Below are 26,443 nucleotides of genomic sequence, written 5' to 3'. Positions count from 1 at the left end.
AGTGTGTCCGCTTTCGTTTGTAGCAACGGGTATTATGATAACCCGTTGCTGCTCAACTTTGTAGTAAAAGTTAAGACAAGATAAATCCTAAGATTCTGATGTTGCTTTTAATGGTTTATTATCGAGAAATGATATAATGTAAATAACAGTAAAATGAACGATCGGATTACAAAATTAATGAATATGAATATAGTAGTCGGTCCAGTCTTATTCATATTTAGGTTGGTCATAATCATGACTAGATAAATAATACCAAATAGCGTATATCGTGATGTATAATGGAGAAGAATAACGAAGAAGATAATTGTGAAGACATCAAAGTATTTCGAATAAAATGACACCAAACTCTTAAATTTTTGTTTGGAACAATTATGCCTTAAACCTAAACATTTTGGAAGTAAGGCAATCTGGCCGAGTTGGTCTAAGGCGTGAGATTAAGGTTCTCATCTCTTCGGAGGCCTGGGTTCGAATCCCAGGGTTGTCACCATGTTTTTTGCTTTCTTCTAAATAGAAGTTACCCGGAGTAAAAGCCCTGACACTGTACAAAGCCCTAGTAATCGAGGGTTTATGTCTCAACATTTTTCAAGATTTTTCTTTTTCTGACTTATTTCAAATTTATAGAAAAATCAGATTTAATTTGCCAATCACTTGAAAGAAGGCACTGAGATTGCAAAGTGCAATCTATTTACACATATTTTTACATCAACAAGAGCTAATAAGAGGAGTTTTTGTGAGTCGTTTTGAGACATTTAGTTCCAAGTAAGTTGATACATTTGAAAGGAGAATAGTTGTTTGATTCACTGTGATTCTATATTGTTGGTTTGATCAATTACTTGTTTCAACTGCTTTAACCGGTTGCGGGATCTGTTTGTTATATGATGACTAGAGTGCATTTGGCTCGAGATCTGGTTTACTGGGTCCATGTGGAAAAAACCACGCTACCTTATAATATTTGTCTGATATATTTTGTAAATCTTTCAATTGGAATCACCGTGTCGAACAGTTACTTTATTTATAATTGAATAACACTAACATTGTTGTCATAGGTCCGTTCATCAATTTCTGGTGCATAGTTTTATCATGGGGTAAATCTCTTCTTTTTTGTTTATCTTGCATTTATTATCAGTTTTGGCTTGTTTCTCGTTTGTCTTTGTCGTTAGTTTGCAATCTGTTACCAACTGCTCATTTTCTCGTTTCTCGTGATAGTACAATTGATTATTGTATTGACTCTGCGTAAAAGATGATGCGAGCGCAAGCCATGATTTATATAAACCGAAGATTTGAGTATTATTTGAACTCGAGTAATAACCGCATTTGCAGTGTCCCGGCCTTGTTTAGATGGCTTTCGCGGAAGTACCCAAAGATTATCAGTCCAGTAATTGAAGAGCCCGACGTCGAGATTGACGGGGTTGCGTATCCGGCAGACTACTCTCGCCCAAACCCAAACGGCGAGCTAGATAATCTGTATCTTGACATGAACGGTATTGTCCACCCGTGCTCGCACCCTGAGAACCGGCCCCCACCGGAGACAGAAGACGAGATGATGCTCGAGGTGTTTAAGTATACCGACCGGGTAGTAAGCATGGCGCGGCCGCGTAAAGTTCTTATGATTGCAGTTGACGGTGTCGCGCCGAGAGCGAAGATGAACCAGCAGCGATCGAGACGGTTCAGGTCTGCAAGGGACGCGAAAGATAAAGATGACCAGACCGCCAAAATGGTCGAGGAGATGGAGGCCCGCGGTCAGGCCATTGACGACAGCATGAAAGGTAAACGATCATGGGATACGAACGTCATTACGCCCGGCACGCCGTTCATGGCCAAGTTAGCGGCTGCGATTAGATACTGGACTACGTATAAGTTAAATACTGATCCAGGCTGGAAAGATGTATGTATACTAACTGCAGTCATAATGGCTTCATTCTAACCATACGCAGTTGAAAATCATAATATCCGATGCATCGATACCAGGAGAGGGAGAGCACAAGATCATGGAGTTTATTAGAAGCCAGCGCCAGAGTCCGCAGCATGATCCGAACACAACTCATTGCATTTACGGATTGGACGCAGATTTGATTATGCTTGGTCTGGCAACACATGAACCGTATTTCAGAGTTCTACGTGAGGATGTGTTTGCACAAGAGCGCGGGCCACGGTTGTGTCACATCTGCGGCCAACCAGGCCATCAAGCAGCTCAATGCACAGGCCAGCCAAAAGCCAAGCATGGAAAATTTGATGAGCATGGGGCGCCAATCTCTGAGAAAAAGCCATTCATTTGGTTGCACGTCAACATTTTGCGAGAGTATCTCGAGCTCGAACTCAAGGTTACTCGACTGCCGTTCAAATTCGATTTGGAGCGCGCGATAGACGATTGGGTGTTTATGTGCTTTTTCGTCGGCAACGACTTTTTGCCTCACATTCCGTCACTCGAGATTCGCGAGAATGGAATCGACATTCTGATCAATATCTGGAAGCGAGGACTAGCGTCGATGGGCGGATATCTTACGACGGATGGGACAGTGAACTTAAAAAGTACAGAGTATCTACTTCATGGTCTTGGTTCTGAAGAAGACCAAATTTTTAGGCGCAGACACGAACAAGAGGTGCGAAGAGAGGACAGTCAGAAACGACGAAAACTTGAAAACGGAGGGAACGATTACTCTCCGACGCCGGGCAACCAGGCGACTCCAGTCGTGCGGCGGAACGAGGTCGACATTGGCCCGAAATCGCTACCGACCGATATTCCATTATTCACCCCTCAAGGCGCGGCAATCGGCATGGGCTCGTCAGGCGCAAACAAGCCGGTGGGGACGACGAAAAGCGTGACTGCTATGACCGGCGTGTCGACGTTTAATGCCGATGTTGCGAACAAGAGTGCCGCTTCGTTTTTAAAGGCGCAAATGCTGGCGAGAAAGTCTGCACCTGGCGACGTAGCTGCGGATACGGACGAGAGTTCGTCGACTGTGATGTCGACTGCGGCTACAACTGTGACTGTTGGCGATGTGCCGAGCACACCGGAGTCTGTATCCAAGAGAAAAAGAGCTGAATCCGAAGAAAATGACAAACCTCAGACAGAGGGAAGCAAGCGCAAGTCAGCTGGGATTGAGACGCCAGTGCCCGACGGTGAAATCGAAGACAACGACTCAATTAAGTTTTGGGAACCAGGCTACAAAAAACGGTACTACGCGCAGAAATTTAAGGCTGAGACTCCAGAAGCGGTTGATGAAATCAGACGCGGACTTGTGCGGTCATACGTTGAAGGAGTAAGCTGGGTGTTGTTGTATTACTACCAGGGATGTCCGTCATGGACCTGGTTTTACCCTTATCATTACGCACCATTTGCGTCTGACTTCACCGACATTGCCAACATGGACGTCACGTTTGATCTTGGCAAGCCTTTCAAGCCGTACGAGCAGCTGATGGGAGTTTTGCCTGCAGCATCTAGCCACACATTGCCGCCGGTGTTGCGGTCACTCATGACCAACCCGGACAGCGAGATTTCTGACTTTTACCCTGAAGAGTTTCCGATAGACATGAACGGGAAAAAGATGTCTTGGCAGGGTATAGCGTTACTGCCGTTTATTGACGAAAAACGGTTGCTGGACGCGATTAATAGCCGGTACGGTCTTTTGACCGAAGTCGAACTCGAGCGGAACCAGCCAGGCGAAGAGGTCGTGTACATGTCTTCTGAAGGCTCTCTTGGGCAGGAGGTTATGAAACGGATATACAAAGAGAATAAACCTATTCCGAATGATGCTCTGGACTTGCAGAACGTGGTGCCGATTCATCCCAAGTTAAGCCACAATTTTATCGGAGCACTTAAGGCTGTGCCTGACTGTGTTCCCGGTGGATTCGTCCGATTACCGCTGGAAGTCGATGACAGAATTGCAGCGGACGCCGCACGGTATCAGGATGTGCAGCGTGACAGGTCTGTGTTTGCGACGTACGTGATGCCGAAGTCAAAGTATGTGCACAAGAGCATGCTTCTACCTGGGTACAAGCCGTCTCCAAAGACAGTGACTGCACTACGAGAGTACAACAATAACTATAACGGATCTGGGGGTAATTTTTACAACAATAATAACGGCGGACGGAGGTATAATCATTAGGTCTACAGGTATTTGCTTTATTTGTGTTAGTAGGTTTGGTGTTTAATACACGATCACGTGATATTTTGATGCGCGGCGCGCAAGCTTATAGAAATTTGTGAAGACGTGGAAGAAATTGTAATAAAAAAGTAGAGCTAAGATGGATAAATTGCCAATTAATCCATCTGCTAACCGACGGCGGACGTTTATGCCGGTGTCTGGCAAAAAGACCAAGCTGTCGCTACCATCAAAACCATCGAGTGCGAAAGCTCTAGCACTGGGGATCAAATTACGAAACAGTACTGTAGACGAGAGTCCAGCAAAGAGGCAGAAAGTTGAGGTGACGAGTGAGATAGCCGGTACTGCGGTGGAGGTGACAGTTACTGAGTCGGAATTACCGGCTCAAGATGATGCTGTAGGACCGCGAATGCCGTCAGATGGGGAAGATGTTGCTGGACAACAGCTACCTCCAGACGATGTGATTGTTGGCCCACAACTCCCATCTGATGAGGACGAGGTTGCCGGGCCACAGCTGCCGTTTGAAGAGGATAATTATGTTGAACCACAGCTGCCGCCTAAGGAGGACAAAACTGTAGGATCACAACTTCCATTGGAAGATTACTCACAACAGGATATATCTGAACCAGCTGACGAGGTTCGACAAAGCGCACCAGATTTAGAAGACATTGCGAAGCAAATAGGGATAAGTGAAAAAGACGTACGTTTTCCACGCTTAACGCACTAGAAACGCTAATTTTACAGTTACGGATTTTTGACGGCAGACATCGAAGACGAGGCAAGCCGATCAAGATTGTGGACTACAATGTCGACGAACAATACAACTACAACAACGCACTGATTGCGTCCGGCGCAGGCCAAACTGTGAGTACTGTGTGCGTGATGTACGAAAATTTTCAGACTGACAGGTTATAGACTCAGCCAGTGCGGTCCATTGGGTCAGGAAAACATCAGCTACGTGGACTGATCAGCTGTAAGTGGGATGTTACAATTGCTGTGTCATGACTGACGGAATAGCTGCTACTGATCAGCGAGAGAGTTTAGAAGAGTCCTTTGCTAGCGGTAAGCGGAACAAGCGGGAATCTGGAGCAAAATACGGTTTTTGAAGTATACGATATATATGTTCTGATGTATGAGTTAAAAATCTCGTAGTAGTGGCCGTGCGGCTGAAAAGTTTGTGACCTAACCCCAAGAGGGAAATTTATACTCCCAGCAGAAATTTTTGTACGAGGTTTTCTGAACCACACACGTAAATCATGGCAAAGAAAGTAAAAACCAAGGCTGAAAAGGTACAGGAAGAAGGACTGGCTTACAAGGCAGAAGACAAAGCAGAAGTCAAGACAGAGGACGTAGTAAAGGAAGAGAGCGTGGGGTCTACTGAAGCAAAGGAAGCAGAGACATTTGAGGAACTTGTAAGTGTTTGGATTTTTTTTTTCTTTTGTTCTCTGACAAATTTAGGGTGTTATTGCCCCAATTTGTGAGGCATGCGAAAAACTTAAATTTAGGAAGCCTACACCTATTCAGCAGCAATCGATCCCTATTGCTCTGGAAGGCAGAGACGTGATTGGATTGGCCCAGACAGGAAGTGGCAAGACTGCTGCTTTTGCGATTCCAATTTTACAGGGTATGATAGAGTGACAAGATGTTGTGGATCTAGACTAATTAAAGTAGCGTTGTGGGAAAGACCGTCGCCCTTATTCGCATGTGTGCTGGCGCCGACGCGTGAGTTGGCGTACCAGATTTCAGAACAGTTTGAAGCTTTGGGCTCAATTATTGGCCTGCGGTGTGCAGTCATTGTGGGTGGGATGGACATGATGGCGCAATCTGTTGCTTTGGGCAAGAAACCCCACGTGATTGTTGGAACGCCTGGTCGGTTAATGGACCATCTCGAACATACAAAGGGATTCAGTTTACGGAATTTGAAGTATCTAGTCATGGACGAAGCTGACCGACTGTTAGACATGGACTTTGGTCCCATCATTGACAAGCTGTTACAACTGATTCCTCACGAGCGACGCACGCTTTTGTTTTCGGCGACCATGACTTCAAAAGTTGAGAAACTGCAGCGCGCATCGCTGGCTAGCCCGGTCAGAGTCGCCGTCTCGAGCAAGTACGAAACGGTCAAGACTTTGTTGCAGTCGTATCTGTTTTTCCCGTTCAAGCATAAAGACACGTATCTAGTCTATCTCGTGAACGAAATGGCGGGGCAGTCGATGATCATTTTCGCGCGAACTTGTAACGACACCGAACGACTTGCAATCTTACTGCACAATCTTGGCTTTCAGGCAGTGCCCCTGCACGGACAAATGACGCAGTCTGCACGGTTAGGCGCGCTCAACAAGTTCAAGTCTGGAGCCCGCAATATTCTGGTCGCGACCGATGTCGCTGCGCGCGGACTCGATATCCCTCTTGTAGACTGTGTACTGAACTACGACATCCCGACTGACTCCAAGGCATACATTCACAGAGTCGGACGTACAGCTCGTGCCGGCCGGGCGGGTAAGAGTTTGTCGCTTGTGACCCAGTACGATTTAGAGCTATATCTACGGATTGAAGGCGTGTTAGGCAAGAAGTTGGACGAGTATCAGGTTGATAAGGAGGCAGTTATGTTGTTGAGTGAGCGAGTGGGCGAGGCCCAGCGAGAAGCGGTCAATGAGATGAAGGAGCTGCATGCTAAGCGAAGAAACAGGAAAACGGATGGCATTAGTGGCGCTAGAAACAAAAGAAAGCGCACGGACGACATGGATAAGGAAGAAAGCTGAGGTATTAAATTACAAAACAGCTGTTTGAAAAGAGTGTAGTGGCGTAGAATAAAACATTTATTTCATTTGCTTCAGTTTGCTATCTACCATCTTCTCAATGTATCCTCCTAAAGTCTCACTAAGTTGGCCCTTGAGCTGGTTCTCGATCTGGAGAGTGACCTGCTTCTCGAGCAATTTGCCCATGAGATCTACCTCAATGTTCACTGTCGCGCCGACCGGCTTCTTTGCCGTCACAATCTTTTCTTGAGTGTATGAAATAAGCATGACCGAGAACGCCTTCCGGTTGACATCGTCGACGTCGATGACCGTCAGACTTGCACCGTCGACGGCAATGAAACCCTTCTCAACAATAAATCGCAAAACAGACTCATCCTTGGGCTGGAACCAGAAAGTCAAGGCGTTGCCGTCGGGTGTGATGGACACAATAGTCGCGGTAGTGTCAATGTGTCCCTGCACGAAGTGACCGCCAAAACGGACATGACCGGCAACAGCACGCTCGAGATTTACCTTATTGCCCGGCCGAAGCTCGCAAAGGTTTGTTCGTCGGATGGTTTCTGGAGCGACTCCGACCTTGAACTCGGTTGAATTAAAGTCCGTGACTGTCACGCAAGTTCCTTCAGGGTCAGCACTGCACAAAGGAAAGTAACAAAAACAAACACACCGTTCACAGCAATGCTGTCTCCAAGGTGAGCATCGGACAGAATGAGTTGACAGTCTGTGATGACGAGTGAACTGCCATAGCCACCGACATCACTTGTGTCCCGCTCAATGTATTCCTTAATTGCTAGTCATATTAGTGAATCGCAGTACAGTCAGTAACAAAATGACGCACTTCCAATAGTTTCTACAATCCCTGTAAACATATTCAACTGTGCAAGAAAAATAATCGGCTGCTTAACTAACAATGGCCGACCACATAAACAATGCACGGACCGAAAAGTTTAGCAGCGTTTTACAAATGAAGAATATAGACCGGGTAACTTCACTTATTGTTTGTCTATTACACCTTACAGGTTCAAAGTAATCAATTGGAATCAATTGGAATCAATTGAACATTTACAAACTACAGAGTGAAAGGGCATAATTGAAACCCACTTGGCTCAAAAATAATCATTTTTATAATTGTCGCAGCTCTCGAGACACTCGGCAGCTACCCCTGAGTATGTCATTGGAACCTTAATTCCATTGCACTCACCAGCTTTGAAATCAAAACTCAGCCGGTTCAATAAAGCCCTAAACACTATATATAACCCGAACACGAACCAAAAACCGAGCACGCAAAAGGCGAATGCGAACACGAAAGATAGCATAAATGCATACAAACAACTACAATCTATCGGAACATCCGGTGTCACATACATTCTCATCCCTTGCTGCGTCATCAGAAGTGTCTTTCTCTCCAGGCGCATCTTCATCTTCAACAGACAATATTACGCACTATAAAGAAAAAAAAGAAACAACTTCTATTCCACACCAACTAATCGAAGAATGAAAAATGATTCTACAAAAAAGATCAAGTAAATGATTAATTATAACATTCTTTTACTTTAATGATAGAACCGTAAACGGAAATGTTGAAAATGACAAACACCCAATTTGTATATGCCTCCACCTTCTAAACCCCATATGTAAATAAACAAAACTTTCAAATCTCTGTAGACATAAAGAAACAAAGACGTAAAAGACTCTAAAATATGCCAATGCAGAAAACCGCTTACCATCCGAAGTTCTCAGAAAAGAAAGCAACGTTGTTTCCTTCCCAGAGCATCTCAGAGCAAGCGTTTCTAGAGTCACGAACCAAAGGACCTGGTCCGCAAACACCAACACAGACGCGTGCACCAGGGCCAGCAGCAATAATCGAGTCCTTAACGTACTTCTTGATATCGGGACGTCCCTGCTCGGCAGTAACCCAGACCTTAAAGTCAACTCCGAACTTCTCGTTAAGATCAACCCATGACGTGAAGTCACGCGATGGAACAACCCACAAGAAGTCAACTTCAGGGTTGTGAGGAGCATAGTGTCCAGTAGGAGAAGCAAGTTCAATAGCTTCAGTGTATCCGTAAGAAATACCAGCACCACCAGCCAAGATGATGACTCGGTCCGCACCCTCAAAAGATGGAGGAGATCCATAAGGTCCGTGGAAGGTAACCTTGTGCTCCGGTGATTCAGACAAGAAAAGGGACTTGGAGAAACCCTTGCGAGCACGGATGATCAAGTCCAAAGTGTTAGGGTTAGGAGGAGCAGCAATTGTGAAAGGATGAGCCTGCTGACGAGCAAGATCGGCAATAGAAACATAGACATACTGACCGGTCTTCCAGTGAATCTCACGCGAAGTCGAGTTGACATTGAGCGATAACTTGACAGTGTTGCCAGACAAGATGGTGGTGTGAGCAATAACCTTGTGGGTGTTCTTGAAGCGGTTGATTCTGTCCCATAAGAAGATAACAGCCGAAGCAATAACGTAAGGACGGACACGCTCGAAGTGGAAGTACAACAAAGGAAGAATAGCAACAACCAAGTAAACGTGAAGGTACAAGAACATCTCGTAGGCCTTGTTGCGGAGAGGAGCAATAGACGAGATAAAAATAATGACGAATCCAATAGTAGCCAACAAAGCAACAAAGATGGTGGTAACATGAACCATAACCTCAATGGGGCAAGCCAACGAGTAGAAGACAACGTGCAACACAGCTGATCCAGAAACAACACGTCCGGCATGACGGTGAAGAATGTTGTATCCCTCATGCGACCAGCCAGTCCACTGAACCAACAAACCAGTCTTAGCTCCAAGAAGGAAAAGAATAGGCATGTTAGCAACAGCTAACAGTCCAAGACGGTCACCGAAGATGGTAACGTGTCTGGTAGAGTTGTTGAAGAAAAGGTAGAACAGGTTCAATCCAAGGTATCCAGCAATGACAAGCATGGTACCGTACGATTCAGAGTAACGTCCCTTAGGCTGGTAAAGAAGAACGGATCGAAGACGACGGTAATAGAGAGTAGCAGTTGAAGGACCCTTGAAAGAAGAGTTAAGAAGAGGAGTCTTCTCACCATGGCGCTTGCTTCCAAAATGAAGGGAGTAAAAGTAACCACCAGTCAAGCAAAGGAAGATGAAGAGAAGGACAAGCTCGTAAGTTGGAACGAACATTCTACTGAATCCAGTTCCTTCTTTGATGAAAGGACCATCACGGTTAGGCGACAAAGGAGTCGGAATTTTTTCGATGAAGAAACCCATTTTTCGATTCTAGTAGCGCTGAAGATTAAAAAAAAATTGATCTAAAGAGCTGCTTGAAAAATACAAATAGATTCGACGAACAGAGGATGGAGAAAAAGAAGAAGAAAAGAGGAAAAAAAGAGTGGATGGGCTTTTGAGGGTAAATAAAGCAGTGGTGCGGAAGACGGACATTGCACTGAGAGCAGCAGCAGATAAGCCCGTTGAAATTACGCTAACCGAGTTCAGCAATTTGCACGCGATCGCGATTATCGCGATTACTGCACTTTTGGCTGGCCAGACCACTCTATTAATCATCTATGCTGGCAGTAATGCTGCAGTTGTGCCATAACCACGTACTCTCAAAATGAATGGACATGCCTATTCGAGACTGAGCCAGTCCAGTCCACAAGTGCTCGAACGTGCTCGAACCGGCCTCGACCAGGACGTGAACCTACTACTGAACCAGCTCATAATTGAGCATAAACCAGTACTCAATCAGGATACTAAAATGTACAGTTCCACTACATTTACATGGTTTGAATGGTAAATTATGATCTATTATGACTATCTCGCGTAATCTGCAAATTATCTGCTGCTGCAATTCTTACTCTGATGGTGTTGATATATCATCTGTAGAGCAGCACTGAAACTGTACAGTGGCCAGACTGGACCGTTGGTGATTGATTTGTGAGATTTTGGTGGCTGAAAATGAGGCGCATCTAGGAATCCACACCGGAATCCAAGTTCAATTAAGCGCAAAGAGGTAGTAGGTATGTTTAAAGGAGAGGAGAGGTGTATTGTTATAATTCATCTGCCAGTAAAAACAGCATAATCAGTCAAAGAATGACCAAGGTAAACAAATAGTTTTCATCAAAACAAATTTACGCTTATAGATTATCCGAGATAAGCGGATATGACAAGTTTGCAAAGGGTTTTGTACTAATATTGTCTGGTTGAGCCTTTGATAAGCTTACGCATAACCAACGCTTTATGATTCGCGGTCTATAGCACCGAGTGCCTAAAATAGTGAGTAGTTGCGGTTGAACATCACCTTACATTTTGCGTCAAAGATTGTATGTAATTGATATGCATGCTCCTTGCACTTAATGGATGTACCAAAATTTGAATTATAGCACGCCACTCTTACTATGATGAATACATAAAACCCCAATTAAGTTGATCTTGCCTTGTACGTGTGCTGTACGTGTATGTACACTATACGTCCTGACTATAGTGTACCAAAAATCATGGCACTTTCTATTATATGTTAATAACATCTTCTAAATCTATTTGGATAAATTTTATTGGCTATTCTAGAAACAATTACTTTATTCTATGACTAACATTCTATTCTTTTAATTATGTCATTCATTGTTGATCTTAAAATGATATATCTTTAAAGTTTAAATGTTTTGAACTCGAGCTTGGTTCCTGGTTCAGTTATGAGTTCACAATTACGTAAATCTTTCGCTGTAGCTTCTTACCCCTACTATTCTGGACCACGTTCAAACCCCTTATTACTTACAATGCAGTCGAATACTCACTCTTATTAGTAAACAGTCCATGACAAAACAAATGCATCTTATCTTATCTTCTTGATCTATTCACTCCCTCTCATTGGCTTCGTCCAACTTCGCCCCTATTATAAAATCCTCCCCCACAATCTTCAATAATAATTTTCTTATTTCCGGGTCTCGCCTGCTTATTAGTTGAATCTGTTGTTTTTATGCTTCATTCCAAATATTATATCATCATTCATTTGAACTAAAACTAAATTCTCTCGTGCATGCTAAATTAAATCTCGACGTCAAGCCTTTCTCGACTCTAAATTATGTGATGTACATGCCCCTCAAACTTCTTCACTCTCCTCTTTATTGTGAACCTCCGTTCTCTGCTGGGGCATCGTCACCTGATGTCTCGCCAGTACTGCCCTCTTCGGCCGACGCTTCGGCGGGAGCATCCGCCGTGGCATCACTTACGGCATCAGTAGAGCTTCCCGCCGGTGCATCGGCAGGTGCTTCTGTTGACGCATCCTCCGTAGTACCCTCTGCTGGCCCATCAGTAGAAGTCTCAGCGGCAGCCTCAGTGGGCGCATCAGTAGAAGCATCCGTCGATGCCTCCTCCGTAGCTGGTTCGTCTCCAGGAGTCTCGGTTGTGCCGTTCTCGGTAGATGTATCAGCGGCAGCCTCTGCAAGAGCCTCTTCTGTCGCTGGAGCCTCTGTAGTTGCCTCTTCTGCCGTTGGAGCATCAGCTGGCTTTTCCTCTGTAACTGGGGCCTCTTCCGTAACTGGTTCATCTCCTGGAGCCTCTGTTGTGGCGTCTTCAGCAGGAGAATCGGCAGAAGCGTCGGAAGAAGTATCAGAAGAAGCGTCAGAAGAAGCGTCAGAAGAAGCGTCAGAAGAAGCATCGGTTGAAGCATCGGTTGAAGCATCGGTTGAAGCATCGGTTGAAGCATCAGCTGCCGCTTCCTCCGCAACAGGTTCTTCGCCAGGAGTCTCAGTGGCTGTATTCTCGGTGGTCTCTTCAGTCGCAGCCGCAGTAGCATCGCCCTCCGTTGGCACACTGTCACCTTCCGCTGGCGCTTCGGCAGATGTAGTTGATTCTCTATTCTCCGCAGGTTGTTCACCCTCAGCAGCCGGAACGGCGTCACCTTCCGCTGCAGCAACTACAGGCTCAAACGCCAAAATTCCCGGTACAGTCTCCCGACGAGACCAGAAATCCAGCCATCGTTTGTCGCATTCCTTAGTGACCCTAAATATATTAGAACCAAGTAAATCAACAAGCAAGTCAATGAAACATACCAACATCCAGCAAAGTGAACGGCAAGATCACCAGTCACCCAGCCCATCTGGTCACCACCGACAGAATAAGCATTCAAAATACGTTGAGGCACGATAGCAACGTGCTCTCTAATTCTTGGATGATTGATCAAAAGATGATTCTGTCGCTGTCAGATACATAGTTCTGCTAGGATGTAAAACATCAAACATACCAAAGCGTCTTGCTCTAATCGTTCGAAACGATTAGCAATAAAGATAGGATCAATCCAGAGATCCAAAAACGCCATGGTCCACTCGCTTCGTCGCAACAGCATCGAACCTGCATTAACACCATGGTGATCTTGTGAGACAATGACATCGACCTTGGAGATATCCAAATCACGCGAAACAGTAAGCCCAGAGTCATTTCCATCAGGCAGCAAAATAGGGGCATCAAATGCAACTTTCTCCTTGAGCTTTTCACCATTTAAAACATGGTTTGCTAAATCAATTGTCGGTGTCATAATCATGGCATCAGTGTCGAGCCACCAGAACCACTCAGCACTAGGGTTACGTTCCATGGCAGCCTGGATAGCAGAAATCTTTGACCAAACTGGTGGACGACCTTCAACATGAAATTCAGAAATGTTCAAAAACTGATGAACGTAATCTATAGTAATTGTTAGCACTTCCTTCATAATCAATTTGGACTGATGTACCGTGATAAGCGCAGTAATCTTCACGGTTCTCGTTGACCATCTTGAGTAAATCCTTGATCTCGCCGTTGTGACCTTTGCCGTCCGTAGCAGTGATTAACACAATGCTTTGCCCTCTAGGGTCCAAAGTGTCATCAGCCTTGCCTCGAATAGACTGCAACGCCTTCTCTCGCTGCTCCTTGTAAAGTGCATCGTCATTGAGAACGTCGCCACTGGTATCAGTGGCCAATTCCTCAACAGAAGGGGCAGCAGCAGTACTATCAATAACTTCAGCAGGTTGCTCTTCAGTCACTTTGTCATCACCTGGAATAATCTGAGTCGAGACACCCTCATCGCTAGGCGCAGTGTCCTCGACGGGCTTCTCTAACGCAACCTGTTCTTTTGCGCCTTCGGGGATATCGTCCTTAACCCACAAAACACCATCCATTTTTGAGGGAATAGACATATAAACAAGCGCAACAACGCTAATAAGCGCAAATACTGCGATAATCTGAAATTTGCGGACCATCCTCATTGCACGTATAACTGAGGACCTGACTGTCAATGAATACACACTATGTAAATACGCAGTAAACTATAAAAGCAGAAGAATCTACTACTATTATAACACTCGAGCTAATCCAAAGTAAACTAGCAGAGTCTAAGGAGCCCGAAAGGATTGAAGGAGGCGAGTCACGAAACCGTTCAATACTGCACTCTACACTACGCTTTGTGCTGCGAAACCGCCTAATCATTCTTCAGTAGCCGCACAGCCACACGCAAGACATACACACAGTCCAAAATGCATAGCCACGTATGGCTCTAGCGCCTTAACTTCAATTTGAGATTTCACAGAATTTCTGTTCAAAACAAAATTTACACTTTTTTAATACAAAAATGTGTTTTTACGCTCCAACTTCCGCTGGAACCTCGACGCGTTTCCGGCGCTTATTCCAATAGTGCGTCCACTGCTGTTCACACTGATGATGGACCCTGTACAGTATCAGTAAGAGTTTGTAAACTATATAGCAGTGATAAAACTCACCAGCAACCGGCAAAATGAATGACCAGATCACCAGTGTGCCAGCCAGCAGCCATGTCACCGCCAGGATAGGCATTAATTGCCCTTTGGTTAACAATTCCAACGTGCTCTCTGATGCTTGGATGATGAACTATCAAGTGATTCTGTAGTCAAATTAGCGGGTAATTCCACGCGTAGACAAAAAGGTATAATACCAATGCATCCTGTTCAAGTCTCTCAAACTTCCGCTCAACATAGATTGGGTCTAACCACATGTCTAATAACGACATGGTAAAATCGGTGCGTCTGAAGAACATGGATCCTGCGTTTAATCCGTGATAATCTTGTGATATGATAATGTCAATTTGGTTGGTATCCAAAGCTCTGGAGACCTGCAAGCCAGAGTTCTTCCCGTTTGGCAATTTGATTTGTTGGTCGTATGCCAGCCGAGTCTTTAGAGCAGTTGCACTCAAGAGGTAACTACCCAGATCCACCTGAGGACTCATGATAATCGCGTCCGTATCTAACCACCACATCCATTCAGCTTCGGGATGCATGTTCAAAGCATCTTGAATAGCATTTACCTTGGACCATACTGCTGGTCTGCCTGGAACATGATACTTTGAAATATTTAAAAACTGATATGTGTATCCTAAAAATAGACCGTTAGCATCCTCAACAAATGAATGCCGACTAATTAGAAACTCACCATGATACGCGCAGTAATCTTCCCTGTTCTCAGTCACTTGTTTAAACAAATCTTTAATTTCTCTATTATGTCCCCTTCCGTCGGTAGCTGTTAACAGCACAACCTTACTCCCACTAGGCTCAACTCTGCGGCCCGGTGCCTTGTTGCGGATAGAATTTAGCCACGCAGTCCGTCCAATAGAGTACACCTCAGGGTGCGTTTCTCCCTGCTCGACTGCTAGCGCCGGGTCTTTTACTTGCCCATTATGTCCAATCAAAACTGTCGGAATTGGATTCTGTGGTCCAACAGCACTCTCCGCGCCATGATTTTCTTCACCTAGCTCTACAACAATATCCGGCTCCGTGACTGTACGCGGTGCAAATGAAATCAGCACCACTGATACCGCCACCAGCAACGTCAGACCAATCAGTAATGCCTTGCGTTGACTGTACATTAGGCAACTTCTACTTTTGTACCAAGCAGAAAAAAATTCAGTCCTTGTTAATTGCTGTTGCGTCAGACTACTGCATAACAAACTATCGTGCACCTGTTTTGATTTCAGGCCAAAATAATATCTTGTTTCACGCGTATCTAGAGTAAATGTCTGAGATTTACGCGCAACGAGGGGGGTGCGAGAACGCGGAGAATTGGTTAACGCTTCGCCAAAGTCCCCTTGCACGACGCGTCTTTACTTTACAAAACCTAAACCTACTTAATTCTGTACAACGCCATTTTAGTGGGGTAAAAAATGTAAAACGCATGAATGATATCTATCTGAGCTGCTAGTAAACGTTCCACATTTTCTCGTCGTGCTCTGTAAATGCGGCCTATCTGAGCAATAACAAAATGATCAGTTACTTGGGCCAAAAGTCAGTTTGCAGACGTCATATGCTAATGAGATTACAAATGTTGATATGACCCCTTTTCACGCATACTGAATGCGGTTGCGGGAGTCTTGCAGATCCACAACTTCATAAAGCCTGATGTGCTTGATAGCATACAAGGGAATACAAATGTAAACACAGAGGCTTCATCATGTAAATAAATATAACCAAACCATTAACTAAGTTCAACCATTAATCAAATAATTAAAACCTCACCGCTAGCCCTTGCGAAAGATTTATTCAATAGTATCCAAATTTTCCTTCATCCTGACGATCAATTGCCTGCCTTTCAACTCTGGATGGGCCATTGCAAAAATCACTTCCTGGCCTGCCCGCCCTGTCGCATCATCGTCAGCATTATAAACTTGCTTGCTAAGTAGTCTGATATCTGGACAGGATATAACCTGCTTCAACTCGCCATCAACTACGCTTCTAATTTCCAAAAAATTGTCATGAAACGCAAGTACGTTTGATTTAATACATGCCACCGCGTTTGCTTGTCCTTGGAACGCAAAGCTTTCTGAACGGGATGGTAACCCATGTATATCACGGTAGACGCAAAATGTGGAAAAGCACAGCAAATACTCGTTCGTATTCAGACGAAATATTCCCAACGGTCGCGGCTCTATCAATTTATTTTGTGCATACTGAAGGCAATCTGTACTTTGCATATCTGCAATACTCACTCTGGTGTCAATAGGGAACGGCATTACTTCAAAGCCTGTTTCAAGTCTGTTAGTTCTCGTGTTTTAGAACGAATTTATCATAACTCCGCCTACCATTCGACATATGTAAAACAACCGTCTTCTTCAGTACGGTGATATCGTGAATTCTATTTTTGGAAAAAAAGGAATCGGTTTCTCGTGCAATATCCATTCCCGCAAATATGCGCGCCGTACCATTAACGTCTTTCCTCATGTTCAGCAGTCTGGTCTTGCGTATGTCTTCTCGCTCTACAATGTCTTTCACATCTTGCTCAGTGTATGCATGTATCTTCCCAGCCTGTGGCTCAAAAACTCTTAAAACACTCTTCTGTGACTTCGACTCAATGCCGAAGATAACAGTTCGGCCACGCAACACGCCGACGCTAAATCGCGAAATCCGCTTCTTCTCACTAATTTGATACGGTGTCAACGCAATAGCCGTATTTGAGTTCGAAAAAGTAGCAAACCACTGATCAATCCAGTCCATAGGGCGCAATGCAAGTGGCCCTACATCTGCCATACTAAACGGATCAGCGGCCATCAGTGCCTCAAGGTCATAAGCCATCAAAGTTTCGTCTGAAAGAATGATTGCAAGACCAAATGCAGGCAGAACCTGTATCTGCGTCACCTTTGGCAATTTCAAAACAGGGACCCAAAATGTGGGCGTGCCGTCAGAGAAGTATACGCCGAAGTCGCATCCGACCAGCATATAAGGACGTTCCGTGGAGTTGCTCGGCCGTGAATCCGCAGTCGAACTTGACCCCAAATTGCTACTATAGAATGAAGCCGCACAATTTACGCGCGACAGCGACATCGGTTGCTTTCGTGCCCGAATCTTGATTTCCTCAGTCGAGCCAACCTTTCTCAGTGCACGTTCTAAGACCGACCCATCCGAGGCAACTGGCAACTCTGGCGCTTTGCCTTCTTCGTAAGCAAACGCAATGTCGCTTACGACCTCTACTGAAAAAGGAGCCGATCTATAAGTCGACATCAAAGTCGCCCAATTTTGCTTGGCCATCAAAATTCTGTCACACCAAATATTTCTATCGCTTAATGAGGTTGAATATATCGTGTACTTCCCCTTTTTATGGCCTAAATGCTGGATGCGAAACGGGAAATAAATGAAATCTGACTTCTGCAAATCACGCACCCTATCTCTAAGTCCATTCGGATCTTGCGGTATCGTGGATTCGCGGTAAATATTCTGCTCAGTTGTAGAGCGACCTTTTGCTATGGAGACCGCGTCATCATCTCTTGAGAGCAAAACTAAAAAGTCTATTGGGATCGGTGGCTCTGTCACTACAAGTTTGTAATTGGAGTCTGCAGTGGCCGTGATCGCCACATAGTTGTCGAAGATGCAGACATGACGGTTAGCACGACTTTGCCCTTCTCGTTGAACCCAAGCATCACCTTGATAATACACCTGCCGCGATTTCTGAAACTTGTTCGCATAATTTGAAGGAAACACAATTTGTCTCTGGAGTTCATCCAGGGTCTGTCGATCTTTCCCAAATGCAACCTCATTATCAACAGCTGTTGCAAGAATCTCAATTTTTTTTTTAGCTCTTTCCAAATAGTATCGCTCTAGCGACGATGGATCACCGTCGTCCAACACTCGTTTTATCAATAAAGGATACCTCACTAACCGAGAAGTGACGCAGTTTAGTCCTTCCACGTTTTCTCTTTCATAGGATTCGATAAATTTAGCAAAAGCAGCGTCATGTTTATTTTCTCTGAAAATTTGCAGCTGCTCTGGCAGTTTAGTTGCATACTTTATATATGCATCTTCTGATACAGCAACCCATTCGAGCAATATATCGCCAAATCCGCAAGACATTCTCGATTGCTTTAGTCGAGCCACCGTTGGCACGTATAAATAATCCCAATTAGTTTCCAAAAGTTCAGGGATATTTTCTAACATCCGCTTTGCAAGTGCCGAATCTTTCATTCTGAGCTTATGGTTTTCGAATGCGTTCAACATACTTTGCATATTCTTCAAAAAGTTATGCTCTGTACTTGCCAGCTCGTTCATCAACTGCGGCTGTATAGTTTCCTTCTTCGTAAGTTTTTTCAATTCCTCGCCCGGGATGTCTTTTGGCAAGTTATAAACCATTTTATCGAGATAACTTGAAGTAGCTGTTCTAGGTACTTGAGCCAATGTACGGGAGCATCTAAATGAATAGCAACGATAAGAAATGCGTTCAGTAACATCCGAATGACCATAACTGGAATAGCAGCCACAACCAGTCAGAGCAGTGAGAACACCAGACACAAGCATGCTGTTTGCCTGGTATTCAATGTCGTCATCTTCAGGAACTTCCAAGTGATCCTTGCTAGTTTTAGACATCACCTTTTGCCGCACAAAAGACGCGATTGCAGCCTCCGCAAGTGCGTCCGCCTCCCAGAGTCTCATAGTTGGAATGAAATGCTTAAATAGACTCTTCAACCGGTTCTGCACGATTTTCTCCTGCATAGATCTCTCTTCATCTACAATGATATCTCTAATCCAAACGTAGAGTTCTGAAATATTCCAAGGATGTTTGCAACATTCAAAGTCTTGAGATGATTGAGGGAGTTTGCCAACAATCTCCCAGTGCTCTAATGTATGGGAGCGAGAGCTATTACCCGTACTAATGTCAGGTATGACATGTGGCAAACCCATTTGCGTCATAGTATCCATATTCGCATGTGAAGAGCTACATGAGTCGGTAGGTGACTGTGATCTACTATCCTCAGTTGGCGGCAAAGAAATACTAGAAGAAGCAGCGGTTCCATCGAGCTGTAGTCTTCGCAGTTGAGTAGACGGTGTTTCCAAGATATCATATTCTTCATGACTGTCTGCTGTATCATATCGACCCCCAGCTATTTGAGTTTGAAGCGACACACTACCAGTTGTATTAGCCCGAACGGGCGATCGGGGTTTTGTCAATGTCTCAGATGGTCTAGAACGTCCTGAAACTGACGAATACTTCTGTACAAGTTGACTTTTTCTCGGCTCATTTTCATACACCAAAGAATTAACCGCAGTGTTGATAACATTGTGCGCAGGAGGAACTGGTGCCATTGAGGAAGATATATTGCTGCTTGCGAAAGACGTTGACGATGTCTCTGAGTCATAATCGTTAGAAGACGATTCGGTTAATAGTCTATTGTTCACGATTAAATCACTGCCGTCATTTGCGTAACTTTCGTTCGGGCTACCATGCCACAAGTCTTGACTCTGGTTTATATGATAAAAGTCTGGATCATCGAATGAGCTTTGTTCTACTGAATCCTGCTGATATGAATCAATGGTCGGATAAATTGTAGAACTAAATTGTATGGTTTTCAAGAATTCGGTTTGATCTGTTAATACTCTCCTAGGAGACTTTACACTCTGCCATCTTGGCGGAGCGACAGAGTCACTAGAATAATTCATCGGTTGAGCTGATGTAAACATTGTTAGCAAATCTAGTTTTCAATTGCAATGTTCGTGCAGATCCGCGATAGTATAGCATACCTTCCAACGGTTGCGGATCGTAAGCCTGATTTCTACCCCGATAGAACAGTGGCTTAGTGTAACTCTCGTCGTATTCGGCCATGCGCACTGGAGTGGTAAGATGTGGTGGTGGGAGAGGAGCAAAAGGTGCTATTTGTGGTTGAGGTGATTGATAGCTGTAGTCGTAATCCCACGACCTACGAGCATTATTGCCTTGTTCGCTCGGTTCTTCCATAGTTCTCCTATCTGTCTGTGTTCACTGTGGTACGCATAAACAAACCAAATGTCGGAACTCAAAAATGACCGAGCATCGCATCACGAAACTTTATTATGTTACGCGAAATACTAAACCTTAACTTTGTGTACGCTTCATTCTAGCCCTGATTCATTTTTCTAAACAGCTGTTCCACAGCATTTTAACCCATCAACTAATTTATATTTGCTCTTGTATACTGGACAGTATTCTCATGCAAGAAAGATCTCCACAATGTCATTAAATCTTCCAGCATTTTGCACATTCACAATATGTCCACAATTCTCAACAATCTCGACCTTTGCATCTACCATTTTAGCCATAGTCTGAGCAGTGGTTGGCAAAGGCCCGTCCATGGATCCGGCTACGAATAGTAAATCTTTACCTTCGCCTCTGCTCCTAATTTTTTCTAAAGACTCGGATAAATCATAACGCTGTAAAGCTCGGATACACGCTACAAGGCCCTCTGCCTTCGCTCCATTCAGCATCTCCAAAAATTGCGCCTTTCTGTCAGAATGTTCATCCAACCACTTTTGACCATATGCACCGGGAAACCATCGGTCAATAGTCTGTGGTGCGAGTGTCTTCATCCCATCCGGTCCATCTGTCGCTGTTCGCACTCTTGGCGCAAAAACATCTTGATCTGCTGGAGGCGATCGTAGTCCTGTCCCACAAGCAATGACTTTTCCGATCCGATTTGGGTAGCGCGCTTTAATCACTACAGCAGTTGTAGCACCCATGCTAAGACCGATAAATGCGTGAATCCGTGCAATTCCAAGATGATCCATAACAGCTATCGCGTCATCTGCAAGCTCGTCAAATGTCAAGCCCTTATTATAATAGTCAAATCCATCGACCAAAGGTGAATCGCCAGTAAATCGCTGGTCGTACAGAATAATCGAGTAACTGTCTCTGAAATGCTCTACAAACTCGTTCCATAGGACAGAGTAAGAAGAGCTGAGCGAATTGGAAAGCATGATCACTGGGAGAGCGGTGTGAGGTTCATCAACAAATTTATAGGCGATTTTCACGGCCGGATCGTTCGGAAGACTGAACAGTCCAAATTTGGCTTCATCAACAGCTTTAGGCACCATCGTATTGTATAGTGCTTGCTTGATTTGCTTTCTTTCTGTGTGGTTCAGTTGCTGTTGGGAGGGCAAGTAAATCAATGGAAGCGTAAGGCGACGGAGCCTGCGCTATTTGTACTTGATAATTTGTCTAATTACTGAGAGCAGAATTCTAACTACTCACGATTACTCGGATTATTTGAATGCGTGACAAAAACTGATTTAACTCAATGGATCAACGCGATTTGTGTGTGCCACGAAACCCCCACATGCGTCACGAAGATCCCAAATTATTTTTCTCAAAATAATCTACATAACTAGTTTTAAAATCTTCTATTACTAGTGTACTAACTAGTGTATATCTTTCGAACTATTTCACAAAATAAAATTTATTTTAAATAAAACATGTACAATGTAATAAAAAAATAAACATAGCGTCTAATCGAGCCCTGCAAAGTTGGGTCTTGATTTTGCACTGTTCTTGGCTGTTATACGATTCTTTGCTTTACCGCGTTTGCGTTTTTTTATTTTCCTTTTCTTTTTCTTTTTCTTGTCTTCGTCGTCGCTGTCATCAGAATCATCCGACCCAGCGTCGCTGGCTGAACTATCTCTATTGTCTGTGTCCATGTCGTCAACCACGACTTCCTCGATATTGCTAGTGCCATCAACTGTCCATATTTTTACTGTTGTACCGCCACCACTTATTATCCGACCTGAAGCATCAACAGCAAGATCAACAACCCCATCCTCTCCTCCATGATTTAACTCGAGAGCGGTTTTGCGTTTCCGAACGTCAACTAATCGAACAAACCCATCCGCTCCGGCTACCACGACTCTTTCATCAGGATACTCCATCACGCAATCAAGACTCTCATCGCTCAAAATTGCACGACTCTGCTGATCCTCCCAGTTACTTTTGGTCCAAAATGTCAAAACTCCGGTCGACATCCCCATGACTGCAGTCACGGGTACTCGTTTGTTTGGAGAAATTCCGCCGTGACGGGTATTGTCATACTCAAAGTAGGCCGGATATGAAATGCACGAGCTAAGAATCTCGTCCTCTTGATCTTCACTCGTAGATAACTTCCCTTTACGAATATCGACTCTGGTGACTGTGGTCGATCCAGTAGTAATAAATTGGTTAGTGTTCTGATATTGAGCAAGATGCGTAACACTTGTAACATAGTCATCGTGTAGATTCTCAAACTTTGACACCGCCGTGGCTATTCGTGGATCAAAAACCTGAAGACTACCCGACTCTGTGCCAACCAAAATGTTATTTTTTGTTATTGCCAGTGCTGAGGGCTCAGAACTGCAAACAGTGAACAAGGATCAAGAACATCAGATCTGCTGACTTACTCTAGATCAGTCGTATTCTTAGCAGTTACTTTTCCAGTCTCAGAAGAAGCTTGCTTTAAAACTAGGTCTGTACCGACAGAGTATAAACCTAAATATCAGTAAAAGAACCGCCCAAAAACTACATACTTACAGTCGCCGTCTTCATCGAAAATTACACCTCGACAACTACCTTTATGCCGCCTAGTTTTCCACAACTCAGTCAAATCATGCATAGACTGAGAGCCACCATTTTTCACACCTTTAAAACCCAGGTCGTTGTTATCATCGAAACCATCGCTCTCATCCACAGCATATCGACGAACATACACATGACCAGTAGATAGTCCTGCAGCCACTACTGGCTCACTTGGGTGTGAGGATATGCTGAACACATCTTCCGGGTATGAGAGTGTCACTTTAGGTAATTCAAACCGACTACTAGTCATTGATATTTTGGTGTCCATTGTGGGACAAATTCAAAACTATGGCTTGAACACAAGCCATGTAAGAGTATGTTCTATCAGGTTGAACTGAAATAAATTTCTTTCAGGGGTAGCTACAGACAGTGGGGCTCAGTCTATGCGCGGCTCGGGTTAGGTGAATCAGATCGCTTTCAGATCACGTGCATCGTAGCCATTCCTGCTATTTGATCTGGGCACGATGATATATGTTGTACACAGATTCAACCAGGTTTTGCTTGACATTTGGCTATTTGCATGGAAAGAACTTCTTGGAAGTAATTGTCATTGCACACTTATTTGGTATTTATATCGATAAGTGTTTGCTAAAGATACAGACTAATGTTACAGCTACAGAGCTAAAAGGTTGAGATCGTCATAGGAATTTCTCACAGCAATGAGTACTATACTAGATGTGGTGAATGACAAAAAGACAAGCTTTCCAGGCAAAAAGCGCAAGCTTGACGAGTTAGGAAACGCAGATCAGTCGAAGGCGGCTTTGAATAAAGCGCCGGAGGTTGAAATCAATGATATAGACATAAATGCCAGCTTATTATCGACATCTAATGCCGAAATGCTGAGCTCTAAAGAATACCTGAAGTACAAACCTAAAGGATATGGTATAAATGTGCCACCTACAGATCGGCCAGTACGGATTTATGCAGACGGCGTATTTGATTTGTTCCATTTAGGGTATGGTGGGGAGGTATCATTTGCGGTCGCGGCAAGCTAACTTTATGATTAGCCATATGCGCCAGTTGGAGCAAGCTAAGAAAGCATTTCCAGATGTATTTCTGATCTGTGGCGTTCCCAACGACGAGATAACACACCGTGAAAAAGGTCTCACCGTGCTCACGGATCGCCAGAGAGCAGATACTTTGCGTCATTGCCGCTGGGTAGACGAAATTATTGAAAATGCTCCGTGGATCGTAACTCCCGAGTTTCTGGCTAAACATAGTATTGATTATGTCGCACATGACGATTTACCGTACGCTGGTGCTGGAGGAACAGCAGATATTTACCGGCCTTTAAAAGAAGCAGGAATGTTTTTAACAACTGAAAGGACAGAGGGCATTAGTACGTCAGACATCATAACCACGATTATTCGGGATTACGACAAGTATCTGATCAGGAATTTTTCTCGCGGTGTTACTCGCCAAGAGTTAAATGTCTCGTGGCTCAAAAAGAACGAGTTGGATTTTAAGAGGCACATCGCTGATTTCAGAGCGTCACTGACGCAAAACATATCTTCTACCAAACTTGAATTGAACAAGTATCTAACACCGACTAATGCTAGGGTTGCGGACGAGGACGACAACTCTTCCGTACGATCGTCTTCAAAGAGTATAGCGCGTCTTTTGAGCAAGCGACAACGGCTCAATAGAAGATCAACAGCTGGCAATCTTAGGTCCAGTGACGTATCTCCCGTAACTTCCCCCACGTTTGATGCCACGACTACGATCTCTGCGGACGGTAGCAATAGCGACGACGAGGATGAAGACGATAAGTTGCTATTAGGTTTGCCGATGTTTCTTAACGGGGTAAAGCATTGGATGGCAAACAGAAAGAACAGCTCTGAAAATACTAGAATTGGTATGGATGAAGTCACGAGCGACGACGAGACAGTCGGGTCTGCAGCTTTGTCGCCAGCTCTGTCACCATGAAATTCTGTATGAGCTCACGAATGCTTATAGAGCTTGTATTATTGATGTCTGTCGTCACAGAATAAATTGGCTATGTAAAGTCATAGACGATTAGACTATTGCTAAAATGTTCTATTAAATCAGGTAACTCCAATGCTATTGACCTTAAACGCCGAACAACCTGCTTCTATATGTAATCACACTCAACTGAGCACTGAACCGCGATCCCAATTTTCGTCGGGCTTCTCATTCCAAAGAGATCGACTCTGACCTTCTAACACTTTCATAGAGTCAACAACACCATCTAATTTAGTCATAACATTGTCCACAATCTGTTGAACATGTTCAAAATGTTCCTCATTGAAAATTTTTGAGCTTTTAGCAAATGAAATGTCGTTATCCGTGATTTCCCATAACTTTCCCTCATCGGCAACCAAATCAATCACATTCTCCCCTTCCTTCATTGTAAATGCCAACTCAATTTGCGCTTGTTGTAACTGTTGAAGTGCTTCCGTATGACGAGTTCCAAAAAAATTACCTGATTGCCCAACCCGTCCTGCCAGATCTTCGATGTCGTCCATAATTGCTAGATCTGACCAGATTGTATCAAGATTATCAGTGATTGGACGCACCTCCGTTATGGGCATAGTTCTAGACAACTGCTCCGCTGTAACAGTATAATCAGATTGAGGAAAAAACGATCCCGAGAACGCCTTTGCTCCCGCAATTGAATCTACATACGGAGTTGGCATTGCGGAAGTTGTCGAAATTGAAGTTGACGTCGAATGCCGACTCAGCAAATAAAATCGAGAAGGAGCTCCTGTAGGAGATGGCGGAATTCCCTGCGGGTATCTCGCAGGCGCATACGTCGAAGACACACCAACAGGGGCTTGATAAGTACTTGGAGCCGGGCTCCGACCACCTGCCGTAGGTGATCTCCCTGTGATAGAGGGTGGCCGAAGACTAGCTGACCGTGCAGAAGTTACAAGTCTCAATGGATCATTTGTGCTAGAAACAGACGACTCTGCGTAGGAGACCTTTGAGCTTTGCCTTTCTAGTGGAGGCCATGCTTGTCTTCCAGATTGAGTTGGCGTCGTTGCCCTTGCTCCTAGCTGCGGCGACGGTTCCAACTGCTGCAGTGACGAGACAGCATTGACTGGCTGTGTACCATTTCCTGTTGAGGCGTACGAAACCGATACTGGTGGATTTGACATGTGGAACAAGTAGAGGCCGGTGCTCTCAAAAACACAATACTGGATTTGGGAACGCAGTAGCAAGGTAAAACATCACTAGTATCACTTATATGGCATAAATGTTGCAGAAACGCGACCTCACCGCTCGAATCTAAATCAAATCGCGACTATCCCCCAAATTTTCTC

General features: G+C 44.4%; 12 protein-coding genes and 1 non-coding gene across 13 annotated transcripts; 5 read left to right on the top strand and 8 right to left on the bottom strand.

Moving 5' to 3' along the window:
• Positions 1-401: 401 nt before the first annotated feature.
• V1512DRAFT_t28 lies at positions 402-484 on the top strand. The gene has a single exon. It is a non-coding gene; the product is annotated as a tRNA-Leu (tRNA).
• A 124-nt stretch (positions 485-608) lies between these two features.
• On the top strand, positions 609-4,196 carry V1512DRAFT_261370 (XRN 5'-3' exonuclease N-terminus-domain-containing protein). The gene is made up of 3 exons (XM_066916063.1): positions 609-1,085; positions 1,321-1,885; positions 1,935-4,196. Exons 1-3 carry the CDS (start codon positions 1,081-1,083, stop codon positions 4,104-4,106), a joined length of 2,742 nt encoding a protein of 913 aa, XP_066772240.1. The 5' UTR covers positions 609-1,080; the 3' UTR covers positions 4,107-4,196.
• Positions 4,195-5,233, top strand: V1512DRAFT_261364 (mitotic checkpoint regulator, MAD2B-interacting-domain-containing protein). The gene is made up of 4 exons (XM_066916062.1): positions 4,195-4,803; positions 4,848-4,967; positions 5,019-5,076; positions 5,121-5,233. The coding sequence occupies exons 1-4, from the start codon at positions 4,246-4,248 to the stop codon at positions 5,207-5,209; spliced, it is 825 nt and encodes a 274-aa protein (XP_066772239.1). The 5' UTR covers positions 4,195-4,245; the 3' UTR covers positions 5,210-5,233.
• A 100-nt stretch (positions 5,234-5,333) lies between these two features.
• Positions 5,334-6,936, top strand: V1512DRAFT_275484 (P-loop containing nucleoside triphosphate hydrolase protein). The gene is made up of 3 exons (XM_066917829.1): positions 5,334-5,515; positions 5,562-5,727; positions 5,775-6,936. Exons 1-3 carry the CDS (start codon positions 5,360-5,362, stop codon positions 6,863-6,865), a joined length of 1,413 nt encoding a protein of 470 aa, XP_066772238.1. The 5' UTR covers positions 5,334-5,359; the 3' UTR covers positions 6,866-6,936.
• V1512DRAFT_261362 (uncharacterized protein) lies at positions 6,904-7,847 on the bottom strand. The gene is made up of 3 exons (XM_066916061.1): positions 7,698-7,847; positions 7,527-7,649; positions 6,904-7,479 (listed from the first exon to the last, which is right to left on the bottom strand). The coding sequence occupies exons 1-3, from the start codon at positions 7,726-7,728 to the stop codon at positions 6,923-6,925; spliced, it is 711 nt and encodes a 236-aa protein (XP_066772237.1). The 5' UTR covers positions 7,729-7,847; the 3' UTR covers positions 6,904-6,922.
• A 732-nt stretch (positions 7,848-8,579) lies between these two features.
• On the bottom strand, positions 8,580-9,674 carry V1512DRAFT_205758 (uncharacterized protein; the record flags this gene model as incomplete). The annotated part of the gene is made up of 1 exon (XM_066913368.1): positions 8,580-9,674. One exon carries the CDS (start codon positions 9,672-9,674, stop codon positions 8,580-8,582), a length of 1,095 nt encoding a protein of 364 aa, XP_066772236.1.
• A 2,143-nt stretch (positions 9,675-11,817) lies between these two features.
• On the bottom strand, positions 11,818-14,258 carry V1512DRAFT_261356 (galactosyl transferase GMA12/MNN10 family-domain-containing protein). The gene is made up of 4 exons (XM_066916060.1): positions 13,555-14,258; positions 13,069-13,505; positions 12,878-13,017; positions 11,818-12,827 (listed from the first exon to the last, which is right to left on the bottom strand). The coding sequence occupies exons 1-4, from the start codon at positions 14,063-14,065 to the stop codon at positions 11,948-11,950; spliced, it is 1,968 nt and encodes a 655-aa protein (XP_066772235.1). The 5' UTR covers positions 14,066-14,258; the 3' UTR covers positions 11,818-11,947.
• Positions 14,259-15,891, bottom strand: V1512DRAFT_261355 (galactosyl transferase GMA12/MNN10 family-domain-containing protein). The gene is made up of 4 exons (XM_066916059.1): positions 15,261-15,891; positions 14,767-15,203; positions 14,576-14,715; positions 14,259-14,523 (listed from the first exon to the last, which is right to left on the bottom strand). The coding sequence occupies exons 1-4, from the start codon at positions 15,691-15,693 to the stop codon at positions 14,436-14,438; spliced, it is 1,098 nt and encodes a 365-aa protein (XP_066772234.1). The 5' UTR covers positions 15,694-15,891; the 3' UTR covers positions 14,259-14,435.
• Positions 15,892-16,359: 468 nt separating this feature from the next.
• On the bottom strand, positions 16,360-19,891 carry V1512DRAFT_206376 (CNH domain-containing protein; the record flags this gene model as incomplete). Its single annotated transcript, XM_066913384.1, has 2 exons — positions 16,360-16,844; positions 16,903-19,891. The coding sequence occupies 2 exons, from the start codon at positions 19,889-19,891 to the stop codon at positions 16,360-16,362; spliced, it is 3,474 nt and encodes a 1,157-aa protein (XP_066772233.1).
• Positions 19,892-20,586: 695 nt separating this feature from the next.
• V1512DRAFT_261352 (Alpha/Beta hydrolase protein) lies at positions 20,587-21,907 on the bottom strand. The gene has a single exon (XM_066916058.1). It carries the CDS (start codon positions 21,650-21,652, stop codon positions 20,771-20,773), a length of 882 nt encoding a protein of 293 aa, XP_066772232.1. The 5' UTR covers positions 21,653-21,907; the 3' UTR covers positions 20,587-20,770.
• A 156-nt stretch (positions 21,908-22,063) lies between these two features.
• Positions 22,064-23,409, bottom strand: V1512DRAFT_270698 (WD40-repeat-containing domain protein; the record flags this gene model as incomplete). Its single annotated transcript, XM_066917617.1, has 3 exons — positions 22,064-22,937; positions 22,985-23,072; positions 23,115-23,409. 3 exons carry the CDS (start codon positions 23,407-23,409, stop codon positions 22,064-22,066), a joined length of 1,257 nt encoding a protein of 418 aa, XP_066772231.1.
• Positions 23,410-23,941: 532 nt separating this feature from the next.
• V1512DRAFT_199646 (uncharacterized protein) lies at positions 23,942-24,647 on the top strand (the record flags this gene model as incomplete). Its single annotated transcript, XM_066913175.1, has 2 exons — positions 23,942-24,114; positions 24,167-24,647. Coding segments are annotated over 2 exons (654 nt in total), but the record flags the coding sequence as incomplete, so codon positions are not given.
• A 529-nt stretch (positions 24,648-25,176) lies between these two features.
• On the bottom strand, positions 25,177-26,424 carry V1512DRAFT_138060 (uncharacterized protein). Its single transcript, XM_066912989.1, has one exon. It carries the CDS (start codon positions 26,276-26,278, stop codon positions 25,268-25,270), a length of 1,011 nt encoding a protein of 336 aa, XP_066772229.1. The 5' UTR covers positions 26,279-26,424; the 3' UTR covers positions 25,177-25,267.
• Positions 26,425-26,443: the final 19 nt, after the last annotated feature.

Source organism: Lipomyces arxii, assembly GCF_038497795.1.
Source record: "Lipomyces arxii strain Phaff 12-163 unplaced genomic scaffold V1512scaffold_5, whole genome shotgun sequence".
Taxonomy (NCBI): domain Eukaryota; kingdom Fungi; phylum Ascomycota; class Lipomycetes; order Lipomycetales; family Lipomycetaceae; genus Lipomyces; species Lipomyces arxii.
This window is presented reverse-complemented; position numbering and strand designations above follow the sequence as displayed.